Genomic DNA, 12,650 nt, shown 5'->3' on the forward strand with positions numbered 1-12,650 from the left:
AGTGCCTCTGTGCTGCCATAGTCCCTACTTGTTATATTAGTTTCCTCTCTTTTAATACTTAAGAATACCAACATTTCTGTTTACCTTTAAATACAAAGCCTACCCTTTGCTTTCTAAGAAAAACTGTGTAATAAAAATATATCACTGATCTCACAGATTATTAAAAATCCCCTTTACAACATCCCAGGGCAGCCTTTTACTTGCTTTTCAAATATTCACGTGGAGAATCATCCTGGGAGGTTTTAGTAATGCCTAGACCTACCCCTGTCCCTTTTCCCTTTATCCGGCTCTTTGCAAGTATTTTAAGGCTTCCTCCCCTCTCTTTGTACACTGGCACTTTTCCAATTGTTTTCTCTGCAGTTCTCTGTCCTTTCTAGGGACAGTGCCATGTATCACTCATTGGGGCCATGCCCCAAATGCCTCTCTAGGTAGGGAGGGTAGACTCTAGAACAGGGGTTCTCAAACTTCATTGCACCCCGACCCCCTTCTGACAACAAAAATTACTACACAACCCCTAGAGGGGGGACCGAAGCCTGAACCTGCCCAAGCCCCCCAGCCCCAGGTGGGGGAGGGGCTGAAGCGCTAGGACTTCAGCCCCACACAGGGGGCCTGTAACCTGAGCCCCGCCGCCCAGGGCTAAAGCCCTCAGGCTTCACCTCCAGCCCCAGGCGGTGAGGTTTGGACTCCGGCCCCCAGCCCCAGCAAGTCTAACGCCAGCCCTGGTGACCCCATTAAAATGGAGTCACGACCCACAGCTTGAGACACACTGGAGCAGGGGTCTCCAAACTTTTTGAATCGTGCACCCCCACGGCCAGCTCTGGGGAAGCGAAAAAAAAAAAAAAGAAGAGCTACTGCCGGCGTGCCGCCAAAGATGGAGCGGGGAGAGCCGCGCGGCCGAAGACGGAGCGGGGAGAGCCGCGCGGCCGCCGGCGTACCACCGAAGACGGAGAGGGGAGAGCCGCACGGCCGCCGGCGTGCCACCGAAGACGGAGCGGAGAGAGCCGAGCGGTCGCCGGCGTTCAACCAAAGACGGAACGGGGACAGCCAACCGGCCGCCGGCGTGTGGCCGAAGACGGAGCGGGGAGAGCCGCGCGGCCGAAGACGGAGCGGGGAGAGCCAAGCGGCCGAAGACGGAGCGGGGAGAGCCAAGCGGCCGAAGACGGAGCGGGGAGAGCCAAGCGGCCGCCGGCGTGCCACCAAAGACGGAGCGGAGAGAGCCGAGCAGTCGCCGGCGTTCAACCAAAGACGGAATGGGGACAGCCAACCGGCCGCCGGCGTGTGGCTGAAGACGGAGCGGGGAGAGCCGAGCGGCCGAAGACGGAGCGGGGAGAGCCGAGCGGCCGAAGACGGAGCGGGGAGAGCCGCGCGGCCGCCGGCATACCACCGAAGACGGAGAGGGGAGAGCCGCGCGGCCGCCGGCGTGCCACCGAAGACGGAGAGGGGAGAGCCGCGCGGCCGCCGGCGTGCCACCGAAGACGGAGCGGAGAGAGCCGAGCGGTCGCCGGCGTTCAACCAAAGACGGAACGGGGACAGCCAACCGGCCGCCGGCGTGTGGCCGAAGACGGAGCGAGCGGGGAGAGCCGCGCGGCCGAAGACGGAGCGGGGAGAGCCAAGCGGCCGAAGACGGAGCGGGGAGAGCCAAGCGGCCGAAGACAGAGCGGGGAGAGCCAAGCGGCCGAAGACAGAGCGGGGAGAGCCAAGCGGCCGCCGGCGTGCCACCAAAGACGGAGCGGAGAGAGCCGAGCAGTCGCCAGCGTTCAACCAAAGACGGAATGGGGACAGCCAACCGGCCGCCGGCGTGTGGCTGAAGACGGAGCGGGGAGAGCCGAGCGGCCGAAGACGGAGCGGGGAGAGCCGAGCGGCCGAAGACGGAGCGGGGAGAGCTGCGCAGCAGCCAGTGTGCCACCGAAGACAGAGCGGAGAGAGCTGAGCGGCTGCCGGCGTGCCGCCAAAGACAAAGCGGGGAAAGCTGACCTGCCGCCGAAGAATGAAAGGTCCAGGAGCGCTGCTGCCGATGTACTGGCAGCGCTCCTCCTGCCGCGCACCCCCATGGATGGTCTTGCGCGCATCCCACTTTGGAGACCACTGCCCTAGAGGACCTCAGAGCAAGAGGATTGGATCAGGCCCGTCTCCAGTTATTCATGAGGGAACATACACTGGAGAGATTTGTTACTGTTTACAAACAGGCATTTCTCCCCATAATATGTTTCTTTGCACATCATTTAAAACACATTTCTCTCTCTCTCTCTATTTTAATTTTCTCACCCTTCCCCCCGTGTTTCTTTACCCTCCTCAGCGCTGGTGCTACTTACCAGCCATTGGTTTTGCAGTCCTGGGCCTCACTCTAACTGTAATCACCTCTCTCCCTAGGCAAGGTGAGCCGCCCACTCGGGGCACAAAGGTTAGGTCAGGCCCCAGGAGGGAAAAGATGAGGTTGTAACATCGCAGTCGGGATGTCATTGTGTCTGGTGACATCACGTCCAGTGACATCATCACTCCAAAGACGTCATCATCCCCCTCTCGCTCAGTTTCTTGTCTCGTCCATTGGCCTCCTTTCGACAGAGGCTAGAGGTATTACGGATGTTTGCAAAGCAGCTGACGGCCTGCTCCGCACACAGCATTTGTGCTGGTATGGTGCTACCGTAACCTACACACCCCCTGGGTGAGGTGCTCTGTCCCATCCAGTGGCTCCAAGACCACTTAGAGAGAGAGATAAAATGAGTCTGCTCTACAGCCTTGGCTAGCAGCCAGGATTATTAGGGGTATTACAGTAACTCCTAGGAGCCCCAGCCCGTGCCAGGCATTGTGTATTGTTATTTGTTAGGTAGATAAATTAAACAGTCACCAGGACCAGATGGCAATCACAAGCCTATAAGCAGTGATGAGCTGCCAAAATCTTAACAACCGGTTCCCTATACAAAGTTCTGGTTTAAGGGCTGTGCCCCAGTATGTATTTTTTGTACCAGTAGGGTTACCATACGTCCGTATTTTCTGCAGCTGCAGGCATGGGGGTGGCTGGAGGCAGGGGCTGGCTGCAGGCAGGGGGTGCAGGGGGTGGCTTGAGACAGGGGCTGGCTGCGGGCAGGGGGTGCGGCAGGGGCTGGCTGCAGGCACGGGGTGCAGAGGTTGCTGGAGGCAGGGGCTGGCTGCGGGCAGGGCAGGGGCTGGCTGCAGGCAGGGGGTGCGTATGGCAGGGGCTGGCTGGAGGCAGGGGCTGGCTACAGGCAGAGGGTGCAGGGGGTGGCTGGAGGCAGGGGCTGGCTGCGGGCAGGGCAGGGGGTGCGGCAGGGGCGGCTGCAGCCGGGGGTGCAGGGGTGGCTGAAGGCAGGGGCTGGCTGCAGGCAGGGGGTGTGGGGGTGGCTGGAGGCAGGGGCTGGCTGCAGGCAGGGGGTGTGGGGGTGGCTGGAGGCAGGGGCTGGCTGCGGGCAGGGCAGGGGGTGCGGCAAGGGCTGGCTGCAGGCAGGGGGTGGCTGCAGGCAGGGGGTGCGGGACTGGCTGCGGACAGGGGCTGGCTGCGGGCAGGGCAGGGCAGGGGGTGCGGCAGGGGCTGGCTGCGGGCAGGGTGGTGGGTGCTCGCTGGGGGAGTGGCTCGGAGCAGCCCGAGCAGCAGGACACAGCCCAGGCCCAGCAGAGCAGCCGGGGACCCACCAGGCAGCATCGGGAGCCCCAGGGCAAGGGGAGCAGCAGCAACAGGGCTCGTGCCCAGGGCCCGGCAGCAGCCCATATGGCTCCCGCAGTGCAGCGCCCCCGGCGGCCGGAGGAGGAATTACATCACTTCCTGGCCGGAGCCCATCAAAGCCTCAGCGCCCCCTGCAGGGAAGCGGGTTAACAACCAGTTCTAAAACTGCTTCAAAATTTAACAACTGGTTCGGGTGAACTGGTGCGAACCGGCTCCAGCTCACCACTGCCTACAAGCCTAACTTCAGTACCAGGCAAACTGGTAGAAACTACAAGAAAGAACAGAATTATCAGACACACACATGAACACAATCTGAGTCAAGCAGAGGAAGAGTCAACATGGCTTTTGTAAAAGGCAATCGTACCTCACCAATCTACAGTGTTAGAATGCTTTGAGGGTGTCGATGAGCAGGGAGACAAGGATGATCCAGGGGATACAGTATACTTGGATTTTCAGGAAGCCTTTGACAAGTTCCCCCACCAAAGGCTCTTATGCAAAGTAAGCAGTCATGGGATAAGAGGGAAGGTCCTCCCATGGATCAGTAACTGGTTAAAAGACAGGAAACAAAGGGTAGAATAAATGGTCAGTTTTCGCGATGAAGAGAGGTGAATACCGGGGTCCCCCAAGGATCTGCATGGGGACCAGGGCTGTTCAACATATTCATTAATGACCCAGAAAAAGAGGTAAACTGGGAGGTGGCAACATTTGCAGACAACACAAAATGACTCAAGAGAGTTAAGTCTAAAGCCGACTGCCAAGACCTACAAAGGGATCTCACAGAACCGGGCGACTGGGCAACCAAATGGCAGCTGAAATTCAATGTTGATAAATACAAAGTAATGTGCATTGGAAAAACTAATTCCAATTATATAGGGGTTCTCAAACTGGGGGTCGGGATCCCTCAGGGTTATTACACAGGGGGTCACGAGCTGTCAGCCTCCACCCCAAACCCTGCTTTGCATCCAGCATTTATAATGGTGTTAAACATAGAAAAAGTGTTTTTAATTGATAAGGGGGGTCACATTCAGAGGCTTACTACTTGAAAAGGGTCACCAGTAAAAAAGTTGGAGAACCACTGCAATTATACATATAAAATGATAGGATCTAAATTAGAAGTTAGCACTCAAGAACAATCCTGGAGTCACTGTGGACAGTTCTCTGAAAACATCTGCTCGATGTGCAGCAGCAGTCAGAAAAGCGAACTGAATGCTGGGCATCATTAAGAAAGGGATAGATAAGAAGACAGAAAAGATCATGTTGCCTCTATATAAATCCATGGTACGCCCACACCTGGAATACTGCGTGCAGTTCTGATCACCTCATCTCATAAAAGATGCATTAGAACTAGAAAAAGTACAGAGAAACGCAACAAAAATGATTCGGGGGATGGAACAGCTTCCACAGGAGGAGAGATTAAAAAGACTGAGAGTGTTCAGTTTGGAAGAAAGATGACTGAAGGAGGATACGATGGAGGTCTATAAAATCATGCCTGGGGTGGCAAAATTGAATACAAAGTGTTACTTACCCTATTCTAATAACACCCAATGAAATTAACAGGCAGGTTTAAAACAAACAAAAAGAAGTACTTCTTCACACAACACAGAGTCAACCTGTGGAACTCCTTGCTATGGGATGTTGTGAAGGCCAACAGCATAACTGGGTTCAAAAGAGAATTAGATCGGTTCATAGAGGATAGATCATTCAATGGCTATTAGCCATGATCAGAGATGCAACTCCGTGCTCCAGGTGCCCCTAAACCTCCAACTGTCAGAAGCTGGCACTGGACGACAGGAAATGGTCACTTGAAATTGTCTTGATCTGTTTGTTCCCTCAGAAGCATCTAGCACTGGCCACAGTCAGAAGACAGGATACTGGGCTAGATGGACCATTGGGCTGACCCAGTACGGCTGTTCTTATGTGTGTATGCAGGTGTATTACGGTAGCACTGAGGAACCCCAGGCATGGACCAGGGCCTCACTGTGCCAGGTGCTACACGTTATTTATTAGGTGTATTACGGTAGCACCTAGGCCCCTCAGCCATGGACTGCTCCCTCCCCTACTCCCCATGCTAGGTGCTGCACAAACCATTGATCTAGCCCCCAGCTGACACCCCCTTGTGCGATTCTGTGCAGGTAAAAGCTAGGTGGCCCAGTGACATGTTATGAAGCGAGGGAGTTCTGGCCGGGTCTCTGCTGGGGGGGTGCCCAGTGCTGGGAGTCATATTGCAGCAGCAAGCGCCCAGAATTCTCATCCTGTTGATGCCGCTGCCCATACAAGCTGTCACTGAACAATGCTCCACACGACCAGGCAACCGCAAGGGGAGGGGGAGCAAATGGCCTGCTCTGGATTCCATGGTCTGGGTCACAGGCTGCCTCCTCCCACTTAGGGGCACGTCCCCCATCCGCCCCGCAGATCGGTGCAACTGATGCCCAGTAGCCTCCTGATGAAGTTACTGAGGGCTCCCACCCTTGCATAGGAGAGGCCCAGGGTGGCACAGCCAGGGAGGGGAGCTCGTACACCCAGGGGGGCCGAGTTAAGAAGTCCTTTAGAAGAACTGGACGGAGTCTCACACGCAGGGGCCAGTTGGGCTATGCATTGCTGGGGGCGGCACTGCAGGCCTGGCTAGCACAGCCCTCCACTCACCAGTATGGTGAATTGGAAACCGGTTCAGTTACAAGCCATCTCTTTAAGCAGGAGGGACCAGGAAGCATCAGGATGTTGCAGCTGGTGCAGCAGCAGCAGGGACTCAGTGGAGCTGGCTAAAGCACGCTACCTCAGCAGGATGCAAACCCCTGGCAAGAGCCCCCAGGCGTGGCAGCAGCCAGGGAGGCCTTAGTCAGGCTACAGTTTTTATTGGGGGATGTTTGGGGGGAGATTGGGCAGCTCCCCCTTACAGGAACTGGGCAGGGGTTACATGGAATGGGAGCAGACAGGAATTGTGAGTCCCCAGCACAGTAGGTGCAGTGCCCTGCACTGAAGGCAGGGCCGCGGGGCCAGTTGGCTGCTGTGTCTGCATGGAAGGACAAGGTCTGAGCACCGAAGCATCTGGAGCCACCATGCAGGCCTCCACCAGCCTGGACCCCTCACTTCTCCTTGTGCTTGATGAGCCCCTTGGCGATCAGGTCCGGGATCTCCACTGCCAGCCATGGGCCCAGCTGCAAGGCAAAGAGCACAGGGGGACGTGAGTGTAGCTCAGACACAGACTCCCCCCATCCCCCCCACTGACGGAAACGCACCCCCAGGGCCATGAGATGGGCCAGCCCAAACTTGGGCACGTTCCTGGCCCACAGGGGCTTGAAGTGGTCAGTCAGGCAGATCTTCCCTCCCCTGCAAGAGACAAAAGAGATGTGAGGGAGAAGCCCCAGCCACGGAAGGCACTGAAGGGAGACAGAGCCTGGCTCGTGGGACCACAGGAGACGCGGAGGGGAGACAGAGCCCAGAGCCTGGCCTCGTGGGACCACAGGAGACACTGCCATAGGGGTGTCAAGCCCACTCAACCCCAGAACGGAGCTGCAGCTCTCATAAGCCTGGCCCCATCCCAACACAGGGAAGCTTCCTCTGCCTCACCAGGACGCCCGGGGTTCCACTCAGACATGGCATCTCCTCCACTTCCTGTCCTGCATCAAGGGGCTGCTTTCCTGTCCTTTGAGCAACAGCTGCCATGTTCCACCCCAGAGGCAGCTGCATTTACCAACAGCTGAGACTCCTCCCATAGCCTATACACATCAGTGAGATGGAAGAAGCGATATAAAGACAGACCCAACCAAAGCCTAGGATCTGAGCTAGAAGCTCTGGTCCCTAAGGCCTGCAGAAAGTGGAGGTGGAAGCGGGCAGGGCTGCCTGACCTGTACATCTTGGCGGTTTTCCCATCCAGCTCTGGAATGGCGATTTCAGGGGCGGTGGATGGGTATGTGACTGGAATCTGCAAACACAAAAACCCGTTCAGTGTGCCCATGGTCACGCCAGCCCCCTCCACCCGTCCCCCCCGCCCCTGTGAACAGGGAGCAGTATGCGTACCCTGAGTTCCCAGCTGCTGCTCTCTCTGCTCAGCCACAGCTGGGAGCATGGAGCCTAGGCCCCTTGTGAGCTCCCCAGTGAGTCTGCATTCCAGATGCTGAAGTGGAAGCTCGTGGGTAGGCGGGAGGGGGATGTCCTAGTTTGGGAGGGGCAGGATGGGGCAGGGCCCCATTGAGGCAGAGCCCTTTGCTAGCCCCACATTACACAAAGTTCCCTGACACAATCCCATTGGCCTGATTCGTGGTGCATCCCATTGCAAAGCTCTGTGTAAAGGGCTCCCTGCTCTCAGCTCCCGGCTTGCTCAGGGGCTGGGCTGCACTAGCCAAGTCCCATAGCACTTCCTGCTCGCTCTCGCCCTGCGTGGTGGGCGATTCTCTGCCCCTTCCCGGTTAGCATCCTTGGTGTGTTCTCTTCCTCAGCCCCTGGTGCCTGTGGCCCAGGGGGACAGTGATGCTGTGAACCTAGCCAGGGCCAGCTCCCACCTGCTCCCTCTGGTGCCGCAGGGAGTGGACAAGAAACCCCTCCCTTCCCCAGCCTCGGAGCAGGGCAGGGGGGCCCTCTTCCCTCAGATGCCCCTGCCCCAGGGACACTCACGTCGAACTCGAGGGCAAACTCGTACTTGAGCAGGTCATGGATGTACCAGCACTTCCCGAACCACCTGCGAGAGAGAGAGAGACGGGAAGGAGGGGCAGGGAGCTCCGTCTGTTCAGCTTGACAGAGGCGCGTAAGAGGTGACATGGGGAACAGAAATCTGACAAGTGAAGGCTCTTCAGTGCAGCAGACAAAGGTCTAATTAGACCCAGTGGCTGGAAGCTGAAGTTCAACTGTTGGAACCAAGGTAGTGAGGGATTCTCAATCACTGGCCATGTCAGACTCAAGATGGGATGTTTTGTTAAAAGCTCTGCTCTGGCTCAAACAGGAATGAATTCCGGGAAGTCTCATGGGCCATGCTTTGCAGGAGTTCAGATGACATGGTCATCATGGTCCTGTCTGGCCTTAGCATCTATGACGCCTGCCAGCACCATTGTGGGCTGGCACCCACCAACTCCACCTGCTCTCATGGGAACAGGCCCCATGTGCAGTTGGAAGGGAACGAGTGCGGCCACTGGTTACAAAGACTGGGAGCCAGGACTCCTGGGTTCTATTCCTGGCTCTGCCAGAGATTTGCTGTGTGAGCGGGCGCATGTAGCTTCCCCATCTGTACCGGGGGAACAGACCCCTGATCCACTCTTGGGGGTTAGCAGCTATAAACCGAGCCCTTTGGAAGCCAGCACCCTGGCCCCTTACAAGACCCAGGTGGAGTTAGCGTAGGAGGGAGTTAGGTAGTGTGGGTTTGGAAGAGCAGAATGGACCACTTGCACCTGCAGGGAGCCTGGGAAGCTGAGGAGGTAATTAGCTCACCAGCTGGATAGCTCTGGGAAGAAAGCAAGTAGTACAAAGGCTGAGCCAGGGGGCAGAAAAGGGGTTCTACAAAACTGCTGCTATGCTGTGATGTACCTGAGACATAAAGAGCAACTAAGACGCTTGGGGGAGGCCCTGCTGGACCTTAATCTACAATGAGGGCTCCCAGGCAGGGTTTCCAGGAGTTGAAGGTGGCAGAGGGGGAGCTAACTAGCTGGATGGCGAGGGAGCTCTCTGCATCGCTGCTGCAGCCTGGCCCCGTTCTTGATGGCACTCAGTTGATCCAGGCTCCATCCCATCAAACTAATGAGTCCCTTCGTGTGTGTGCACATGGGGCACTGAAGCCAACAGAGCAACACTGCAGGCCAAGGCTTCTCTGACGTTGACAAAGCCTGGGACGTGGCAGCACCACAGGAGGCAGGCAGGCAAGCGGGGGTCCATTCACAGCCCCGGGGTTGGTGGCTGGTAGTGAGAGCACAGGGGCAGGCGTCTCTCTGCAGCGTCACTAACAGCTGGGCCGAAGCCAAGCCCCGGTAAGAGAATGGCAGAGTGGCACATAGGGGACTGATGTCTATCCTAGCCCCTGAGGAGCCCTGGGTGGAACGCGGGGGCATCACAGGGAGCACCATGAAGTCATTAGCTCACCTGGCACTAGGTCACAACTCCAAGAGGAGCAGACGGACAAGCTATGACTGGCAGCCCATGGACACGTGGGGCACCCAGCTGCACTGTACTCCCTCCCGCTGGGCAGTACCAACCCCAACTGCTTGACCCCCAACACTCTTGTAGTGTATGCAGCCAAATGGAGACTACAGCTCCCAGCATGCAGTGCTCCATCCTGACCCATGCAGTCAAGCCACATTGCCTGGAGGTCCCTAGCTTCCAAAGGCCACATCTCCCTGCTACTGAAGAGGGCAGCTGCAGCCTGTTCCCTTGTATACACATTGGGGGGTGGCCCTTGAGCTCCTGGCGAAGTGCCACACAGCCCAGGGACAGGTGGCATTTCAGTGCCTCCTGCCACAGGAAGCACAGTGCAGATTGGATCACTAATCACCTTGTGTTCTCTGTAATGGGAACATGTTCATATTTATTATGTAGGGATGTTAAATGGCCCCCAGGGGCCAAGGGGACTGAGATTATTTTTTGGTGGAATAAAGTATAATAGATTAGGGCACAACCTGGGGGAGCTGCAAAAGGGACTTGTGGCCTTCCTGCTCCTTGTGGATGGAGGGAAAGCTGGGGGAGGGGCAGGTCTCTGCATGCTTTGCACAGTAGACATTCAGATCCCCTCAACCCCAGAGGGGTCTCTGGCCAACCAGAGCGCTAGCAGGATTAGGATAGGAAGGATGTGACACTGGGGTGAGAAAGGACTGTTCAGAATTCCTTTTCTTTTTCATGCCTCTAACTCCAGTCCAGCAACTATCAGAAGGCAAGACCTGTTTGCCAGAGACTCAGCCCCCTGCTCCTTTTTCAGTGAAGGGCCACAACAACTCCCAGTGCAGACACAAGGGCTCCCACAGGACTGGGACTTGGTATGCTCACAATTACTCAAAGCATAGAGAGGGGCTATAGCAGAGGAAGCCCATCAGAGAGACGGGAGGGCCTAGAGCCATGGCAGCCACAAACACGCCCTGCAACCTATCCATGCCTACCTCGTCCCTTCCTTGTTAGACTCCAACCTGAACCAGTCGTTGTCAGCGTTCTTGTTGTTTTCCACATACTGGGAAGGGAAAGACTAAGGCAGTGAGTGGGTACAGGCAACCCCATGAAATCAAAACCCCCATACCATGCAGTTTGTGACTAGCCTCCCAATCCCCTAGAAGCTTGCACAGAAATCAAAATTCCTGTTCCCAAAATCTATGTAGATAATGGAGATCTCTCTGGACATGTTTACTGTGTAGCCATGTTCCTTGCGAGGCAGAAAGGTCTGTTGCTGCTGTGGTGAACACCAACTGTAAAAGTCCTGCAGCCAGCAACATGAGACTGGCACTAGCATCACACAGAGCCATCAAAAGCAGACTCTATCAAGCCCTGAGGTACTGGACATGGGGCAGACTGTAGGATTCCTGGGTACAGTTACTGCCCATGAGATGCCCTTAGTACACAGGCCTGGCCAGGCACCACAGGGAGAAAACGTTGCTGGTTTCCAGGTGACCTGTCCTTTGAGCTACACTAACTGGAGAGTTTAGAGCAAGGTAGGTGCCCTGTGGCACCCCAATATCCCTCCAGGAGATGTGCTTCACTCTGGGCCCGAGTGCCAGCTATGCTCCCCCCACAGATCCCTGCACTGTGGGACCACTGCAGCCCCCAGATGCCTTAGGAGTGGGTCAGAGTCTGCACCCCATGGAGCACAGGGAATCTCACTGGGGCCTGGCTAATAAACCAGAGACATGGGGGGCAACCACAGGTCCTCTACAGAGATGGGGTGGAGGGGGCAGCCCCAGGTCCTCTGCAAAGATGGGGGAGGGGCAGCCCCAAAGGGAGGAGGACAGGCAGCCCATGTCCCCTGTAGAGAGATGGGGGGGGCACATTTGAGTGTAACTCTCTCTGGCCACCGTCTGGGAAAGGCCACGTCAGCACGAGAGGGGCGCGTGCTCCCCACAGTGAGGGCTCTTAGCCCGGACACCGGGTGGCCCCACAGGAAGGGGCGACCCGTTCCCCCAACCAGAGACCCCGGGGGCAGAGCGCTGACAGGAAGAGGTTTCCGCCCGGCCCCTTGGCCGGTGACACCCTCCCCGGAAGCGGAAGAGCCTGACCTTGATGAGCGCCTGGTATTCCTCCTTCAGCCGCTGCACCCACAGCTCCCGGTCTCGGGGCCCGGCGTTCGTCCTCAGCAGCGGCAGCTCCGCCACCACGCGCCGGGTCGCCTCGTCCGCCATCTTTACTGGGGGTGGGTGGGGGGGGGGGGAAGGACCGGAAGTGGTGTCACAACAAGGCTCGGGCTGGGCAGAGGTGCCATGTTTCCGGAGGGTACCGGAAGTGGCCGCGCGCACGGGCTGGGCAGAGGTGCCATGTTTGTTGATGGCAGCGCTGGAGGGGGCGGGGCTGCGGAAGCCGTGACCAATCCGTGCTGAGCTCCCCGGGACCCAGCCGCGCCCCGCCCCCTCAATGCCCAGCGCTGCCGGCGGCCCGCAGTAACTCGTCATTGCCGGGAAACCCGCGCGAGCCCCGTCGTTCCCCCCGATGCTGCCCCGCCCCTCTGGTGTACTGGGCAGGCGCCCCCCCCCCCCCCCCGGCCAGCTCCATGCTGCCGCGAGCGCCCCGCGCGCTGGGCTCTGCAGCTTCCCCCGCCCGCTGCCGCTGCCGCCCCCGTTACGCTCCCAGACCGGGAACCGTTTTAAAACTGGAGTTTTATTAAACTCGCTCCCGATGGCAGCATCGCTGCCTGCCTCACAGCAATGGGTAGCCCTCAGATAGCCGGCCAAGCACGTCGCCAGACGTGTCCATCTCACCCTCATCCATAGCAAAACAAAATCAGGGAGCAGGGCCTCGAGGAATCCATTCTGAAGCACTTGGAGGAGAGGAAGGTGATCAGGAACAGCCAGCATGGATT

At 57.6% G+C, this 12,650-nt stretch overlaps 2 protein-coding genes across 2 annotated transcripts in view; both read right to left on the reverse strand.

Annotated features, from left to right (window-relative positions):
• USP21 (ubiquitin specific peptidase 21) overlaps positions 1–6,420 on the reverse strand; it is a 31,770-nt gene extending 25,350 nt beyond the window's left edge. The window contains exon 1 of the mRNA XM_073323388.2: positions 6,323–6,420. The gene's annotated coding sequence lies outside the window, so the exon portion shown is untranslated. The remainder of the gene's footprint in view (positions 1–6,322) is intronic.
• A 95-nt stretch (positions 6,421–6,515) lies between these two features.
• Positions 6,516–12,277, reverse strand: UFC1 (ubiquitin-fold modifier conjugating enzyme 1). The gene is made up of 6 exons (XM_073323391.2): positions 11,854–12,277; positions 10,750–10,817; positions 8,291–8,354; positions 7,525–7,601; positions 6,916–7,006; positions 6,516–6,834 (listed from the first exon to the last, which is right to left on the reverse strand). The coding sequence occupies exons 1-6, from the start codon at positions 12,241–12,243 to the stop codon at positions 6,763–6,765; spliced, it is 762 nt and encodes a 253-aa protein (XP_073179492.2). The 5' UTR covers positions 12,244–12,277; the 3' UTR covers positions 6,516–6,762.
• Between the last annotated feature and the right edge of the window lie 373 nt (positions 12,278–12,650).

This window comes from Lepidochelys kempii, chromosome 24, assembly GCF_965140285.1.
Source record: "Lepidochelys kempii isolate rLepKem1 chromosome 24, rLepKem1.hap1, whole genome shotgun sequence".
Taxonomy (NCBI): Eukaryota; Metazoa; Chordata; order Testudines; family Cheloniidae; genus Lepidochelys; species Lepidochelys kempii.